Here is a 16,530-nt window from a genome sequence, read left to right on the forward strand (position 1 = left end):
AGTTGGAGAAATCGGTTGTTTTATCTACAACGCCATCCTCTAAAATTCCAATTCAATTTGGCACACCACATCTAATCATTCCCAACTGCTATTGAATCATAATGCTGCTATAATCTGAGTTATCAAGTGTTCTTTATATTTACTTATGACACCATGGTGAAGGGTTTGGTGCTAATAAACATTACACCAGGAACCCAAAATTGTTTTCTCTAACTCGTAATTTCTCCCGCAAACTCAATACTACAAAAGACCAAAACAAAAGGATGAAAAAAAAAAAATCAGCGAAAATACATAATGATGAATATGTTATCAAATGGTGGAATGCATCAGGGCTTCGCAATTGGTTCTGCCCACTTCCACACTCTAAAACCAGTTCCATCGCCGGTGAAAAACAGGCCCCCAGGGCCTACCTCAATGGTTCGAATTTCCTGCTTAGCAAAAGTTTTACCCCTCTCCGAGAACCTTCAATCATAAGGATAGGAAAACAATATTTCCATAAGCAGCATGAAAGGACCCAAGAAGGTGAAACAACAAATGTGCACTAAGATAAAAGCAAGTCTCCATTAAAACTTACGAGGGCAGATCATAGAGCTTGACAGAATTGTCATTGCATGCACACAGCAAGACAGGCTTGGATTCTGAGTCATGCATTCCGCGAAGATTAAGCAGGCCCTGGAAAGAGCAACCAACAGTTCGTGTTAAACAATGCACAAGATCCTAGGAAATAAAATTAAAAAGCTGGAAGACAGAAATGAAACCATTTACTATATGAAAATCTTCCTGAAGTTCTTTTTGGGGCATTAAACCGACATCCTGACGTTCTTTTGGGCCATTAAACCAACAGAGAAACAAGAAAAACTCGAAACATTTGCATTTTGCACTACAATGAACAAAACCAAGCTTTGACAACGATGTATATCTAGAATAGAAGCATGAATATTGAAGATCAAGCTATCCTGACTTACAACAAATCCAAGAAACTTTTAGAAACAGACCTGACTAAACAGATTAAATTTCATCCTCATGTATTCATCTTACAATCTACATCCAAGTAGTGTAAGTTCAAGTCAAAGTTCCAAATACAGTTTGTCTAGATTGAAAGCAAACTTCCTACTCTACCTGGCTTTTACTGACACCTGTAATTAATAAATAATCCAAAGGGGGTTTTTATGGTGAAATAAAACTCCAAAAAGAGCTTGGGTCAGTGTACTGGTCAAGACTTGCTCAATCATATATGAAACTTGGACGGTACTTTGGGTCATCCATATTCTTCAACTCTTTTGCTAAGATCACCAAAACATTGGAGATTATCCCTACCCTGAAAAGCAGACTCAATTCTCCAAATTCTCAACATATTAGCCTTAAACCTCACAACATATGAATCAGTGGTTTTGTAGATCCCATGGCTGTCAGAGGAGAAGGGAAGGAAAAAGGAAAAAAGCCCTTACCAGTATTCAGTTATGGTCCTAATGCCTTAAAGGGAATTCACACTCAGATAAATTTCAGAAAAAAAAAAAAAAAAACTTTTGCAATAAGAATTAGCATCTTCTCCCTTTTTTCCTTTTCCCCTTATGACTCTAAATTACTGTTTTCAGCATAGAAGAGAAACTTAAACCAAAGAACATAGGTGGAACCATCAAGACTCAAAAAGATTCTGGCTAAATTAACTACTCTGATATTAGCTAGAAAAGCAAGTTGATACAGTCTAAAAGCCTCTCAAAATCAACCATTCTCTTCTCCATCCCAGCCATTCTCCCAAAAATTTGCCACATAAAGTAATTTAAAAAACTCAAATCCAGAGCATGAGGATCTCTCTCTCTAACACATCCAACAACACTAAGTAGCGTTTTGTCATTTTCACTTTCTATAACTACCCACCACAGTTTATTCCCCCATTCTTCAGTAACTGTCACCTCTAACAACTAACCTAAACTACAAGCAAAGACCATCGGTGATCTCCTCTCCTCTACATTCAGTTTTTACTTCTACCATTCTGTCCTCAAATCCATTTCCTTTTACAACTAATTGTGTTAAATCAAAATGCAGCATGCATAATGTAATAATGAAACAACATACATGTTCATCATTGTGAGTATATGTTACTTCCAACATTCCATTCTCAGTAGCCATCCACACCTGCAAAAAAAAAATTCAAACAACTTAAACTTTAATGACAGGAAAACAAAATAAGAAAAAAAGATAGAATAACCCTAAAATAGCACAAACCTTTATTGTTTGGTCCAATGAACAAGATAAAAGAAATTGTTCCCAGCAAAGCAAGGACATCACAACATTAGTGTGCTCTGTCAGAGTCTGTAGACACTGCAAAGTTTCCAGACTCCAGAGCTGAAAGTAAACAACTAATATGTTAGTAAAAATGATAATCTTCTACGAAAGAAAAAAGAAAATGAAGGAATAACAGCAAAACATAATATTAATGGTGGGTTGAAAATACAAGACTAAAACTACCTTACCTTTATAGAATGGTCCATGGAACCAGAGTATAGTCTATTAGCTCCAACAACTAAAGATACAACTGCAAGGGTATGACCTTTAAGTGATGCTGCTGGTTCAAAGCTGTTGGTGATGGCGTTAAATTTCCATGCCAAAATAGTCCCGTCCTGCAATAAACAGATATTGTTTCCTGAGGATAAGTACTAGAGTGCTAGAGAAATAGAGAGATGGTAGCAAATTAAATGACGTATGCATGTTCCCAGAGTGAGAATCATCCAGCACAAACTTCAATTTTGATTCCTCAAAAATCTTGGGCTCTTTTAGAAAAAGCCCGTTTGCATCTATTACAGCACCTTCAAGGTAAGTGACAACTTTATGAGACGATGAATGTCAGACCACCAAAAAGAACATACCTCAATTTCACAAGGTATTATGGCACAATAATATGGCAAAATCCATAACAGAAAACATAATGATGAAAGGTGACTGATCACACACAGTGAACATGGAATTTCAAATGAAATAAAGAAAATTAGAAGAATAAACTAATATTTAGAACATTACCTGTGTACCAGCAAAAAGCAAATCATTACCCACAACCATAGTATATACTTGCCCAACAGGTCCACTAAGACTAAGCTCTTGGTTAGTTTGGGTGTTCCATGCCTGCAAAATGATTGTTGTTGAGCCCAGCAATGGGAAAACTTATTGCTCTTCTAATTTCTAATGAGATAACAATATAAAAGAGAAGAAACAACTGGTAGAGACTTTGCCTCGAATCTTACCTTGACAACATTCGGTATGCCAACAAACAGCCAAGGACCTTCACTTATCATGCAACCCACTTCACCACCAAGATTGATCACACCCATACACTACATTAAAGGCCAAAGGGAACATCAGACAAAAATATAATAATTAAGAGGATTTACCTAAAAGATAATTGCTGACAAAAACTAACACATGAAGACTACTGAAAGTAATTTCAATCTATAATTGACTCTCCTTTTACTTTCACATCATAATAAAATAGTAGGCAATCTGCATGATCTCTTGGATGTTTAGCAATTTAGCAATTCCATAGAAACATAAACAGCGGCCTTTAAGTTATCTCATTGTGCAGATGGACACTTCTACCAAGCAATTGCCTCTTGGCCTCTTTTTCTTAAATAATTTGATCACACAGCACAGGATAACACTAAAAATTTAGGAACAGTTTTATGGAGATTTCTGTTCTTGAAGTTGATTAAAGTCACATGCTTAATCAAGTTTGGAGACTTACATAAATTTCTTATCTTTTCTTTCCAAGAAGCTAAAAACCAAATTAAAAGTCCAAATAGAAAAAGGAGAAAGAAACAAAGTTAATTACAACCTGACCGGAGTTGGTATCCCAAGCCCTCACAGTTTCATCTTTACTCCCAGTATACAGCTTATCCATACCTGCTGGCAACGCAATTCCAGTAACAACCTGTCCACAAAACAAACCCATCATCAGAGTCACATACTCCCAAGAATTAACATAACAAAAAAAAAAAAAAAGTAACGACACTTACTTTCTGGTGCCCATCAAGGTGATTCAACATGGTAAAACCTTCACCTAAACTCCAAGAATGTAAAAACCTACACTTATCTCCGTAATTACAGTTCCCTTGCACCCAATAATTACATACTTTCTCCGTTTTTCTAACTACCTTATTAGCCCCCATTCTCCCCCAACTTTTATTATGATTATTATTGAAGTTCGGGCCTCGTCGTGGGGCCGGACCCGAGAATCCGGAATCATCGGCGAAACGTTTGGGGTGACCCGATCCGTTAGCGGCGGAGGCGGCGGGGCCCGAAGGATGAGGCAGTTCGCGGTGCAAAAAAGGGCATGGGAAACGGGTGCACTTACCGGCCCGCCAATGGTAACAAACTTTCTGGTGTTTGGAGGAGTCCGTTGGTGCGGCTGATGGACCTCCGAGTCGGTTGAAGACGCTCCTGTTGCTGCCGTCTAAATCCATAATCGCCTTTTGTTTGTGTCAGTGACAACGGATTGAGTGGAAGAAGCTTCAGTTGGTCTGTTTGGGAACAGGAACAGGAAATCTTGGTGGGAAAGAATCTGATCATGAAAGAAATCGCTGAAACCCTAACCCGAACGAAATCTGTCTTTAACCTTTTCTTTGGTGATGCAACAATTGCGAGCAAAAAAAAAAAAAGAGAGAGAGAGAAAGAGACTGCTTTTAGGAAAGAATCGGAGCGCTGCGGGCCCGTGGGAGAGGAGGTGAAACGCAGCTCAAAAAGAATGGCGAAAGAATGACGAGGAGACATACAAGAAAAGATCGCGTCAGCTTTTACTAGTATAATTTTACAGGATTACCCCGGCGGAGATTTGGTGGTGTCACAAATTGTTGCCTGAACAACCACACCACTAGAAGCCTCAAATAAGTACTGCTAGTAAGGTTAGATTAAGGAATTAACTACGCCCAATAATTGGACCGACCTATTTCATTTCCTGAATTGACCCAGCAAATTTGGCCCAATTGCCTTTATATATATATACAAAATCATGATAATTAAATTATTCTCACTAAAGTTAAAAATTCAATATTCTTTAAAAAAATCCAAAATTAAAAAAAAAAAATCCATCTCAAAACGAAAGGGTAAAAGAAAACCCCCGATTTTTTTAGTGAAAGAGAAAATTTGCATGATGTTAAACCATAAGTTATTCCTATCAACTTCTGAATTTGGAAAGTTCGGCTCCCTTTCATTAATTTTTAATATATTTTTATTACTTTTGATAAGTATAATTTTTAATTTTTTTGGGCCAAAAATAATTTTCACAATTTATTAATAGATCTTCTACGATGATAATAGATGTATTGAAAAATTAAAAAATGATTAAAAAAAAGCCTAACTCAAATTTGAAATCTAAAATCCACTATTAAAAATGATAACGACAATGATTTAAATCGATTTAGATTTGATTTAATTTTTTAGATGATGTATAAAATTTTAAATTTTTAAAATCTAAATTAAATTCAAACCAAACTTTTATATGATTTGATCTAATTTAAATCAAATTTTATAAATTAAGTTTGACTCATTGATTTTTAAATTAAAATTTTTATATATTATTTTAATATTTTTTAATATATTTAAATAAATTTAAGCATATTTTATAAAAATTTAAAAAATATATAAAAACTAATAAAGATATATAATTTTATTCAATCTAAATATAATATATATTTAATATCTAAATTTAATTCGAATAGAATAAAAAAATTTGATCTAAATCTAACCAAATACTATAGTTTTCAATGAATGTTTGATTTTTTCAAATTTTTTCTCATTCCTATTTAATCTTAGGATTTTTTATTATTTGGATATATTAAATGAAAGAAAAAGTTGAATTGCTATTTCAATAAGGTTTCAAAGTGATTGAATCCCATAATTTTATTTGTAAGAGTTCTTAAACTACTTTCTAATTTAAAAGTAACGATAAGAAAGGGTTTTTTGGGCACTTTTTTTTTGCCAGAATTTGTTTAGGTACTTTAATGAAATTAATTTTTTAAATTTTAATTATTCAAATAGAATGTTATTTGTAGTACCGTGCTTAAATCTAAATGTACCTTTTTTTTTTGACAAATAAATGTAGACGTTTTTTTTTTTTTTTTTTTTTTTTGGGGTGTGCTTGATAAATAAAAAAGTGGAAAGACAAAGAGAAGAAGGTGAAAAAAAAAAAGAATTTAGAAAAAAAAACTAATAAGAAAAAGAAAAGGAAACAGATTCAATTATGGTACAGTAGTTCATGAACCATATAAAACACCATTAAATCATAGGACCACAACTAGAATTGCTTTTTGTTTTTTTTCTTTTTAAGAGGTAAAAATAACTCCAATGAATATGTTTTAAAAGGGGTAAAATTGTCAAAACGTGCTGAGGAAAAGATTGCAACGCGACAATTCAGTCATTACTTAATGCATAAGAATACAATAAACCCTGTTACTTGTATGGTATCTCCGCTCCTTATTTTGTATTTCAGAATGGTTTCGCTTATATCTCTTGGTAAAGACGAAGCATGCTATGCATTTCAGATACCCCAATTCTAATAAACGAATACCCCAATTCTAATAAACGATTTAAGGAAATACAAATCCTAATGAAGCAGTTTTGAGCACCATTTCCCTATCATGTTCACTCTATGAAATTTAAAGTGTTACATAAGAGGGACAACAATAAGCGTTCGGCCTTTGCCGTGAGGTATTGCTGCTTGAGAAATTAAAGAGCGATGCACCTTTAAAGACGGTGTAACTCAGGACCAGTTCATAAATCTTCCTAAAGAGACACATCATGACTCATGAAGTGGAGCTTGCTCATGACCAAAGGCCTGAACAGCCTAAGGTATCCAGAAAACTGCAGTAAAATACCACCTTTAAAGATTGATGGAGAGTACCACCATAATAGTTGATAGACCACCAAAGTTCGTCTCTTGGGGAAGATTAGGGTGCGGGACATTATTGAGGAGCAACCTCAAGGTCGACAACAAATAATGCAACAAGATTTGGTCATATCATAAATACAATGGTTCTGAAGAGGACATGGAACGTCATTACTTACTGATGGCTATTAGAGAAACAAAATTTTGGGAACCGGGATGCATGATAATATGAAAAGAACTCTTACACCATTCATTGGCACAGTATTAAATAAAGCTTACAAAGCTGGTAGGAATTATATTCCAAGCCACGACCACATCTCATAGAACTATTAAGCAGCTTTGTTTCTAAACATTTTATGCCTCCAACGGTATATGTCTTTATAAGCTGTCTATAACAGGATCAAGATGAGAAAGGATGTGGAATTATGACAACACAAGTCACAACTGCAGATCTACTACTGCAGCTTCTCCATGTTAGAATACAAAACAGCAAAAGACCACATCCAATTCAGTACAAAAGTTACCATGATGAGGGGCGTATGTCTGGATCACAAAGTTACTAGCTTTACAGCATAAAAATTAGGGTACCTCTCAACTTTTGGTCTGAGAGTTTGCTTCACCAACATGTAGGCAGAAGACAGTTTACATACTTACTGCAGCAAGAAAAGATGCATATGGGGAACTTAGAGCAAATCAGAAGGAAAGAAAATAGATAGGTAAATACAAAACAGGCGAAAAAAGGATGTGTGAGAAGAATACGGCAAAAATGTTTATTAGAAAATATACATTATAGGAAAATTGAGTGGTTTATAGCCTTAACACTAAGAATTAATGACCAACGCAAGTGTCAAGATAAATGGATATAATCAACTGGCAAGCTTAAAAGCATCAATGAAGAGTCCATAGGTGAAACCCATCTTGAAATTGTTGAGGGGGAAGGTTACCTTTGGACGGCTGTAATAAAACCTAGTCACATACTCTGTCAGTAGCACTCATAGTACTGCTGCAATCACATCATTGACTCCTAAAGCTCCAAAGGACAGAGGGATTGTTTGTGCAACATAAAAACCTCCCAACAGGGAGATTCCACCAAAAAAGTGCCCTTCGAGAAGGACTTCGAAAGTAATTCCTAGAGATATCTGGCACAAGCCTTATGATGTCAACCAGTCTTCGAGGACCTCCATTCTCTTGCACAGCCTGGATGTTAAGATATCCAGGTGATGATCGTGAAATAAAATACTTTCTATGTGAAAGTCTAGTTTGAGGACTCAAACCAAATTTGAGGAGGCTTGCGGATGTAAAACTTATAAGTACCATTTATAATTTCTCTCCTGGAAAAAAACAGGCAGGGGAAAAAGTTGAAGGTGAATCTCTGGATAGAAGAAATACAAAAGAGAATGAAATTACTGGTAAAAAGAAAAGGAAATTGTACATATACTGTTTTTTTTTTTGGTACAACAATGACATAATAGAATTTTGTATCATTTTCAACAAAAGCAGCCATAGACTGAATGGTCTGCAAGCATCCATTGACATGTGGTTCAGCTGGACAGACTATGGCATTGCAATGTAATGCAAATTAATGTTAATTATGCATCTAATGAGATCCTTCAGGTCATTAGGATCAGCCCAATTCAACTCTAGGCAAACAAAAAAAAAAAAAAAGCATTGTTATGGTTCACCTAAATGTTCACATAATCCAGCTAACTCTTTTATCCTTTTCAACTCATATAACCCATAAGTGAACAAAATAATCATCTAACTACAAAATATTTTCAGTCTACATTGGCAAAATTCAATTAATTTCTTCTCCAACAAATAATAAACAAAAGAGTCAAGGGCAAACAAAACCCATATCCCAAAATCACATCTACACACTACTACCCAACTTGAGCTAATTTAGTCTGAGCTAAAAGGAAAAGGAAAAATCAATTCTTGAACGTCAAAATTGGGTCATAGAGCAGCTTATGATGAACTTGGTTTAAACAAACATTCCAGCAATAATCAACAATAATAGAACAAAAACCAAAATCCCCATTTTCACAAAGTTCAAATGCTAATCATATGCAACTAACTTCGATTATAAAAAAGAAAAATGCAAACTTTAAGGCCTTCATATGATTAACTAAGCATGGTCAAAGAGTATTTACATACGAAACGAAGCCCAGAAGATTCACCAGCTCCATAGTTTCAAATATGGCTCCTTTAGAAACATAGAAAGAGGTTTTTATTTTTTTTTCTTTTCTTTGAAGTGAAATTAATGACGGGGAATTGGATAGGATTTAGCGGCGGATACTTTTTTAACTTCCCTTCTAAGAATAAAAACGCAACGTTTCGGACTCGTTGAAGTCAACCCTCGGTTTAACGGGACTTGGACATAAATTTACATTTTAGTTGAAAGAAAACCATAATTAACTGAATTAAACTGAAACTTCGGGTCCGAGGAGAGAGTGCTCCTTCCATTCCAAAAAACAGAAGGGAACAAACGACAAAAAAACGTAGGTAACCAACAGCGTTACCTCAAAGCCTCAGGTTCAACGCATTGTTTCAACTCTTTCTTCTTTGTTCCTTTGAAAAAAAAAATCCTCGTAAACAAACTTAAAAAAGAAGAGACCAAAAAGAAGAGCCCACAGATAGAGGTCTGCCTTGGGGGAGCTTTCTGCCACTGCTCCAACGGACGTCTTCTTCTTCTTCTGTGGTGCTCTTATCTCTAGCAAGGTTTGTTTCTCTCTCTATAATCTTTATAGTGTTTTTTGGATGTTTGAATTTGAAAAGTTTTTTTTTCTTTGTGGGAAAGGAACGATTTTGGATCTGGGGGTGCTTTGTTTTGAGGTAAATTTTGATGGGTTCGGGTTGAATTTTGCTTTTGTTTTGTGATTTAGTGCTTTTTAGCTGATGGATATTGGTGCTTTTGAGGTGTGGAGCTGATTTGGGTTGAAGAGGCTGGTTCTTTTAGGTGATAATGGGTGATCTTTTTTGTTTGATGAGATTTTGGAATGATAAAGTTTGTTTGTTTTCTTATTTGATGTTAGAATGTGATTCATCTTTCTTCTTTGAGCTTGGATTCAAGTTTGTTGAGCTAACAAAAAATATTGATGCATTTTATGTGAGGTTTTTCTCAAATTGGACTTGCCTGGTATTATAATTTCCATTGTAATCCACAAAGATTGCATTTTTTTGGGAGCTGAACCAAAGTGCTTGATTAAAAGCTGATAATTTCAATTGTTTTAGATCCAGGCCATCTGATGAGAACTAAGATGAATGCTCAGCTGTGCATTTGAGATCGTGATGTTTTGGGGTTACTGTTCACGTTTTAATGTCATGCTGTCTTGATTTTTGGTATCAAGTTCTCCCCTTTTAGCGTTGGTGTCAAAGTTCAACAACTAGCCAAGAAAGTCTTATGTTTTAGGAGTCTTGACCTCAAGTATGGATTTGGTGGAAGAGTTATGTGAACAGAAAAATATATAAATTTTGACCTAAAAAATGGACTAGCTTGTTTCATTGGGAGACTAAGTTAGTTGGTAATAAGCTGCCAAAAACATAGGGTAATAAGCTGAGATTCTGAATCAGTTTTGGATTGGTTGGACGGCTAGAAAGTGTTATGGCTGTTGCCAAGAGCAGCAGCATCAGTGAAACGTTAAAGCAGCCGTGCAATTGCTACAAAGTTGCAAGCTTGAGTGAAACAATTTTGGAGACTGATCAGACTGCAAATTTGAAAGATCGATACATTCTTGGAGAGCAACTGGGCTGGGGTCAATTTGGTATTATTAGGTTGTGCTCGGATAAGTTGACAAGAGAGGTACTGGCATGCAAATCGATATCTAAAGATAGATTAGTAACCTCTGATGATGTACGGTGTGTAAAGCTTGAAATTGAAATAATGACAAGGTTATCAGGGCATCCAAATGTTGTAGATCTCAAGGCTGTTTATGAGGATGAGGACTATGTTCATTTGGTGATGGAGCTTTGTGCAGGAGGGGAGCTTTTCCACCGGTTAGAGAAGTATGGGCATTTCTCTGAGGCAGAGGCTAGAGTTCTCTTCAGGCATCTCATGCGAGTGGTCCTATATTGTCATGAAATTGGGGTTGTTCATAGAGATTTAAAGCCAGAGAATATCCTCTTAGCTACAAAAGCCTCATCATCGCCAATTAAACTAGCAGATTTTGGCCTTGCAACATATATTAAACCTGGTAGAGTCGTACATTTCTTCTTTCTCTTTCTCTAACCAAGAACATTTTTCTCTCAGTGCTTGCTTAAAAATTTGAGGTTTTGAGGTTCTTTTTTTTTTTTTTGTTTTAACTATTTCGGTGTTTGTTACCAACAGGGCAGTGTTTGCATGGGACTGTTGGGAGTCCATTTTATATAGCACCTGAGGTTTTGGTAGGGGGATATAATCAGGCTGCCGATGTTTGGAGTGCTGGGGTGATTCTGTACATACTTATTAACGGGACACCACCATTTTGGGGTAAGACGAAGTCACGAATCTTTGATGCTGTGAGGGCAGCTGATCTGCAGTTCCCGTCAGATCCTTGGGATCGCATTTCTGATTCTGCAAAGAATTTAGTCAGGGGAATGCTCAATACTGATCCTTTTCAACGACTCACTGCTCTACAGGTTCTAGGTATATTGGAAATTCCTGCAAACTCTCGTCATAAATTTATGGGGTTTGTAGATGGTGTTAAAATAGTAGTTTAATTATTATCTTTTGTGGCTATTAAAAGTAAATGGAACATTTATAACGGAAAGGCCAATATCATCATTTGTTAATATAACACTACAATAGTTCAAGGGAACAAAATTGAGATGGTGTGCGCTGGGCAGGAATATTCAAAATTCTTTTCTTAACTCATATAAGCAGTCAATATAGGTGACTACACTTTCTGTATAGCATCATCCATTATGAGCATGTTTGAAGACTGTTCAGATAGGCCCCTTCTCTTAATGTTATGTATTGAAGAAGGCTAAATTTTTTAAGTGGCTGCTGCATTAATGGACTTTGTAATTTCTCAATGCAATCCATGTTGGGATTGGCTTTTACCATGGCCATGATTCTTGGAATTCCAACAGCTTCGATACTAGCTTTTTAAATTGAACAAAGCTACCTGTTTGACTGACTTGTATATGTATGCCTCTAGGCCCCAAGAAGTTATGTTACTGGATTTTCCCCCTTCTCGAGAAGCTTGACTTTGAATCATCTTTTTTCAGATCATTTATGGATGAAGAATGATGAATCTTGTCATGAAGAATCAAATGAGCTTGTATACCAAAGTTGTGGAGGGTGGGAATTCGGTAGTGGCTCATTCTCTTTGTCTAGGGATCAGGATATCAGCTTTGGTGCTGGATCTCCAATCATTTATGATGTTCAGTCACCTGCACTCACATGCAGAACTTCTTTTTCTTCTTTCTTGGTGGAACCATCTATGCCTTGCTTTGCACCAGGTGGATTTTCTTTCCGCAGCGGTAGTTCTGATGCCTTAGAATTTTCGACTCCTGTGCCCTCAATGCCAAGCTTTGCGTTCTTCAGTCCTAGTTCAGTGGTTGAGCAAGGGAGCTGCAAATTAGATTTCTCAACCAACATTACCCGGATGGAGAGAATTCATGGAGGTAATTTTTCTTAAACATCTTGCAAATCCTTATATTAGGATTTAGCATCTGAAATCATGTCTTGCATCATCTTGCAGATGCAGGCTTGGATAAGCTACTCATGTTACCAGATTCTTCTCCTTGCTGTGGGCCCGAGGCAAGAGAAATAGAAAACAAGACAGCTGAATTTAGAAGGACAGGGGGATTAGGTGGGTCTAGGATGTTGGCCTTTCACAGCAAGAGGAACCGCACTATTGGCCATGGTGAGCGAGAACAACTTGATTTCATAGTGGCTGAATCAGTTATCCGATGGGCATCATGCACAAATCTCCCGACTGCCACATCCCTCAGGTCATCTCTTGTGTGTTGAGCTGTCAGTGTGAGTCAGTATAGTTCTGACGGAGGCTAACATTTGCAGAAACTGCATTTCTGTGTAAAATTTTTATAGCTAATTCCTGTATTAGGTTGTGTTTTGTGCCCATATTTCTGATTGCTGGTGCTTAGCACCAGCTTTAAATGAGTGGTATTGAGAGTTATCCCACCGGGAGTGCTGCTTCTAGATTTTTCACTGGCAGATACTTGGTAGGAAGAGAGTAACCAGTTGTGGCTACCGGGGTCTTGCTTTGTGTATAAACGAATAGTAGTTTTCCCTGTTTCATCTTTTGCCATTGTATCAACTGTAATATTATGTATCTTTTCCCCTTGTTATGTTTTTTGAGTCTCATCTAGAGAAGGCAAAAAAACTCGTACCCGACGGATTTTAACCCGATCGGATTTATTAGGGTCGATTTTTTTCTTTTGAAAATTAGGTATCGGGTCAGGTCGGGTGACATGAAAAAAAAGTTAGAATCGAGTTTTAGGTAAATTCGACTTAATCTGATATTTATATAAAAATAATTTTTTAAAATATTTAATTAATTTTATAATTGTTTATATATATTTTTATATATATTTAATTTTATATTTATATTAAAAATAATATTTTATTAATTTCAGATTAGGTTGATTGAATATAATTTTATATAATGTCGGTTGAATCGAGTATAAAAAATAATAAAAAGTTATCGAATCGAAGATTAAATTTTACATATTTAAAGTTGAATTTTATTCGACTTATCCGACTCGTTGACATCTCTAATCTCAAATGTTGCTTTTTGTATTTGGTGGGTTAATAGGTGTCATTATATTAATGCATTTGGTAATCGAGTAATTGTACGTGGTCTGGTGGATCACATTGCCAATTAACGTTATCATATGTTGGGTTGAGTTTTGTTGTACTTGTACCGCTACTTGGATGAGGACTAGTGAAAAAAAAAGTGGGGACTAGTTGGAGAGCACTCTCCTCTACCTTTCATCCAAGCGTATCCGGTTCGATTACCAATTATTTTGGCAGACTACTCTGCTGTTTCAGCAACTTTGACATCGGACTGTGTAAAAAAAAAAAATCGAATAAAAAATCTTCACGATCCCACTGGTCATAGATCTTGAAAATGTAAACGTTCGGTTCACAGCCAACTTGGTTGACAAATCACCATCATGCATCGAAAGGACGAAATTTCGCCACATACCATGATTTTTACATAGTGTCAAAGATGAGGTCCTAAACTCTCCAGCAAAAACCAGCCTCATCTTTTGATATACGCGAGAACAAAATAATTAGTGCTTTTGGTTATTCCACATGGAATAGTTGGTCATCGTTCTTCTTTTCACTTTCTAGAAATCAAAACCAAGTAGACAAGCTTGCCATTCCCAACAGAAAATGGGTTGTAAAATGATCTCCTTGGAACCACCAATCTTATGTCAGCTCCCAGTAAGAAAACCATGTTTTAGAACTAAAACTATTGCCTTCTCTTCTTATGCACCACACAAAGGCGAAGCTGTTTCCACCACGACCAAATCCATTGAATCCCAACAGCCAAAGACCGATGTCTACAATGTTAGCTTCAAGACTCTGGGAGCTTGCAAGCTTGGGATTTCCAGATATCCTGACTTTGAGTATAATGCGGAAGGGGGAACAGGAACTGGAACTGGTACAAAGATCACAGATGACAATGAAGTTTCAGTTAGTTTTGACCTTAAAACACTGTATATTCCGCCACTGACAAGTGCAACAACCATGTTCCTCGGACTGCCATTGCCACCGTTTTTGAAGATTGACATTGTTCCTCAACTCTTACAAGGGAATATCAATCAAGAATCTGGCAAGGTGAGCTATCTATGCTTTCTTAAAGTAACATTAATTTGTTCTGTTCAAGGACCAAAAATTGCATATAATTGGGATGTTTCTTGCATTTGCTTTTGTAGGTTGAGCTGGAATTCTTGGCCAAATTCTGCTTTTCTGTTGGGAGTGTTTACCAAGCACCTCCATTGCTGGTAAAGACAGTTTTAACATCTGAGGAATCAAAAGGAAAGATTAGAAGTGGAAGAGGAGAGAGGTTGGATAATGAAGGGAATTGCAAATTGGTTGGCGTAGCATCTGTTGAACCTATTGATGATTTTTTCATGAATTCTTTCCTCAGTCTTCCTACTGAATGTTTTGCCAAACTCAATGCTCTCATCACCGTGTCTACTTCTACTTGAAACCATGCAACTTTCACTACAGAAAAATACTAATGATGTACATGTTACAATCTTGCTCATTATTAATTTATAAAAAATGTAAGAGCATTTCTCTTAATTTTTTATTTTTTCTTTAAAAAAATTACAATGCTCAACAGATCTCAAGAATTACTTGGTATTTGGACCTTTTAACTAACTTGAAAGTACAATAATCATTGACCTTAAGTTTATTGTCAATAGCAAATTTTGTGTAATCTCCGGTGTGTGCTTTGTTGTGGTCAGTATGAATGGAATTAACATGCTTGCATTGTTGTGCTTCATACATGAATAACAAAAATTCCTTGTGGTGGCTAAGATGATCTTAAACAAATCAAGTTGGAATGTGCTGCATCAACAGTGGAAGCCATTTGATTTTTGCCAAGTATATAGAATGACAGCAAATAAAAACGAGAAAGCATATGCATCATCTCCCAAGTAGCCAAATGTTTGATGCATTGAGTGCCATGGGAGCTACCTAAAGAAGCAAATTTCGCCACCAAGCAACCTTGGATCGTCCCGTAAGCCACCACCCTTTCCAAGGAACCTATTATAAACCTTTTAAGTCAATAGCATAGAATGATAGAATCAATTTTCCCATAAGCAATTCAAGAAGCCAATATCTTTCCCAAGTAACCAAGCAATATAAAGTCCGTCCAAGTCAATAGCAATGAGCTAACGAATCACTTCTACCGTAAACATCCCTTCTTCCGAAGCAACAACTATCCTCTGCATGCTAGGTTAAGAATCACAAAGACTAACAATTACACATCCAACTATTGATGGCCACTTGGCAATTGGAGGGGGTATGAACTCCTCTTTATCATAAAAAGTATTAATGAGTGAATAAGGTACATTCCCAGGGAAAAGTGAAACTGACTTATTTCTAATACTATCATCTTTGTTACGACAATAGTTCCCACCATGGCTATTATCTTGGTTATTATATCTATCTTTTATACAGCTATTTTCCACCACTGCTACCTCCTCTTTACAACGATAACCAACCCCCCCCCCCCCCCCCCCCAAAAAAAAAAAAAATCGCTATGGAAGGTCTCACGAATTGGACTTTGCCAACTCATCTCCTACAACCTCCATAATTGAGTTACCTACATCAAACAAAATTACCAAGGTTGCAGCAAATATGAAAGCCACCAGTAAGGCAGTAAGTAGAAAGAATTGGCATGAAAGTCAATGCTACTATTCGCATTTTTGGTGATTCCACTATTTAGACAAGATCTTCCTCTTTTCGTTTTAATCCTCTTCATTGGGAATGATATTTAGGGAATCCAATTTCATTCAAATGGCAGCCTTTGGGTGCCAACTAATGAAGCATGCATATTGCGCCTTCCTAGTTAGCAATTCAAAATGGTCCCCAGCTCTGCTATCTGGCCATTAGAACAAAGAGCAATTTGGTGGGCATTCTCAACTGCTTAATCTATGAGCAATCACTAATGTTGTTCTGCCTTTCATTAGAT

At 36.2% G+C, this 16,530-nt stretch overlaps 3 protein-coding genes and 1 pseudogene across 6 annotated transcripts; 2 read left to right on the forward strand and 2 right to left on the reverse strand.

Annotated features, from left to right (window-relative positions):
- Positions 1–115: 115 nt before the first annotated feature.
- On the reverse strand, positions 116–4,883 carry LOC111291226 (zinc finger CCCH domain-containing protein 48-like). Its single transcript, XM_022882862.2, has 9 exons — positions 4,008–4,883; positions 3,827–3,922; positions 3,240–3,329; positions 3,019–3,120; positions 2,475–2,621; positions 2,227–2,346; positions 2,077–2,136; positions 575–672; positions 116–462 (listed from the first exon to the last, which is right to left on the reverse strand). The coding sequence occupies exons 1-9, from the start codon at positions 4,452–4,454 to the stop codon at positions 327–329; spliced, it is 1,296 nt and encodes a 431-aa protein (XP_022738597.2). The 5' UTR covers positions 4,455–4,883; the 3' UTR covers positions 116–326.
- A 2,215-nt stretch (positions 4,884–7,098) lies between these two features.
- LOC111289698 (uncharacterized) lies at positions 7,099–9,226 on the reverse strand (annotated as a pseudogene). Its single transcript, XR_016346430.1, has 2 exons — positions 9,025–9,226; positions 7,099–8,205 (listed from the first exon to the last, which is right to left on the reverse strand). The product of XR_016346430.1 is annotated as an uncharacterized LOC111289698 (transcript).
- A 212-nt stretch (positions 9,227–9,438) lies between these two features.
- On the forward strand, positions 9,439–13,165 carry LOC111289697 (calcium-dependent protein kinase 26-like). Of its 3 annotated transcripts, XM_022880946.2 has the most exons (6): positions 9,439–9,592; positions 9,757–9,830; positions 10,106–11,064; positions 11,199–11,495; positions 12,080–12,478; positions 12,556–13,165. In XM_022880946.2, the coding sequence occupies exons 3-6, from the start codon at positions 10,476–10,478 to the stop codon at positions 12,825–12,827; spliced, it is 1,557 nt and encodes a 518-aa protein (XP_022736681.1). In that variant the 5' UTR covers positions 9,439–9,592; positions 9,757–9,830; positions 10,106–10,475; the 3' UTR covers positions 12,828–13,165. The 3 variants fall into 3 exon arrangements, with proteins under 3 accessions (XP_022736681.1, XP_022736680.1, XP_022736682.1); XM_022880945.2 differs by lacking the exon at positions 9,757–9,830; XM_022880947.2 differs by lacking the exon at positions 9,757–9,830 and having other exon boundaries at positions 10,112–11,064.
- Positions 13,166–13,847: 682 nt separating this feature from the next.
- LOC111290795 (uncharacterized) lies at positions 13,848–15,134 on the forward strand. Its single transcript, XM_022882273.2, has 2 exons — positions 13,848–14,663; positions 14,762–15,134. The coding sequence occupies exons 1-2, from the start codon at positions 14,217–14,219 to the stop codon at positions 15,035–15,037; spliced, it is 723 nt and encodes a 240-aa protein (XP_022738008.1). The 5' UTR covers positions 13,848–14,216; the 3' UTR covers positions 15,038–15,134.
- Positions 15,135–16,530: the final 1,396 nt, after the last annotated feature.

The sequence above is a fragment of the Durio zibethinus genome, chromosome 11, assembly GCF_047325235.1.
Source record: "Durio zibethinus cultivar Kanyao isolate XHJ-2024 chromosome 11, ASM4732523v1, whole genome shotgun sequence".
Taxonomy (NCBI): domain Eukaryota; kingdom Viridiplantae; phylum Streptophyta; class Magnoliopsida; order Malvales; family Malvaceae; genus Durio; species Durio zibethinus.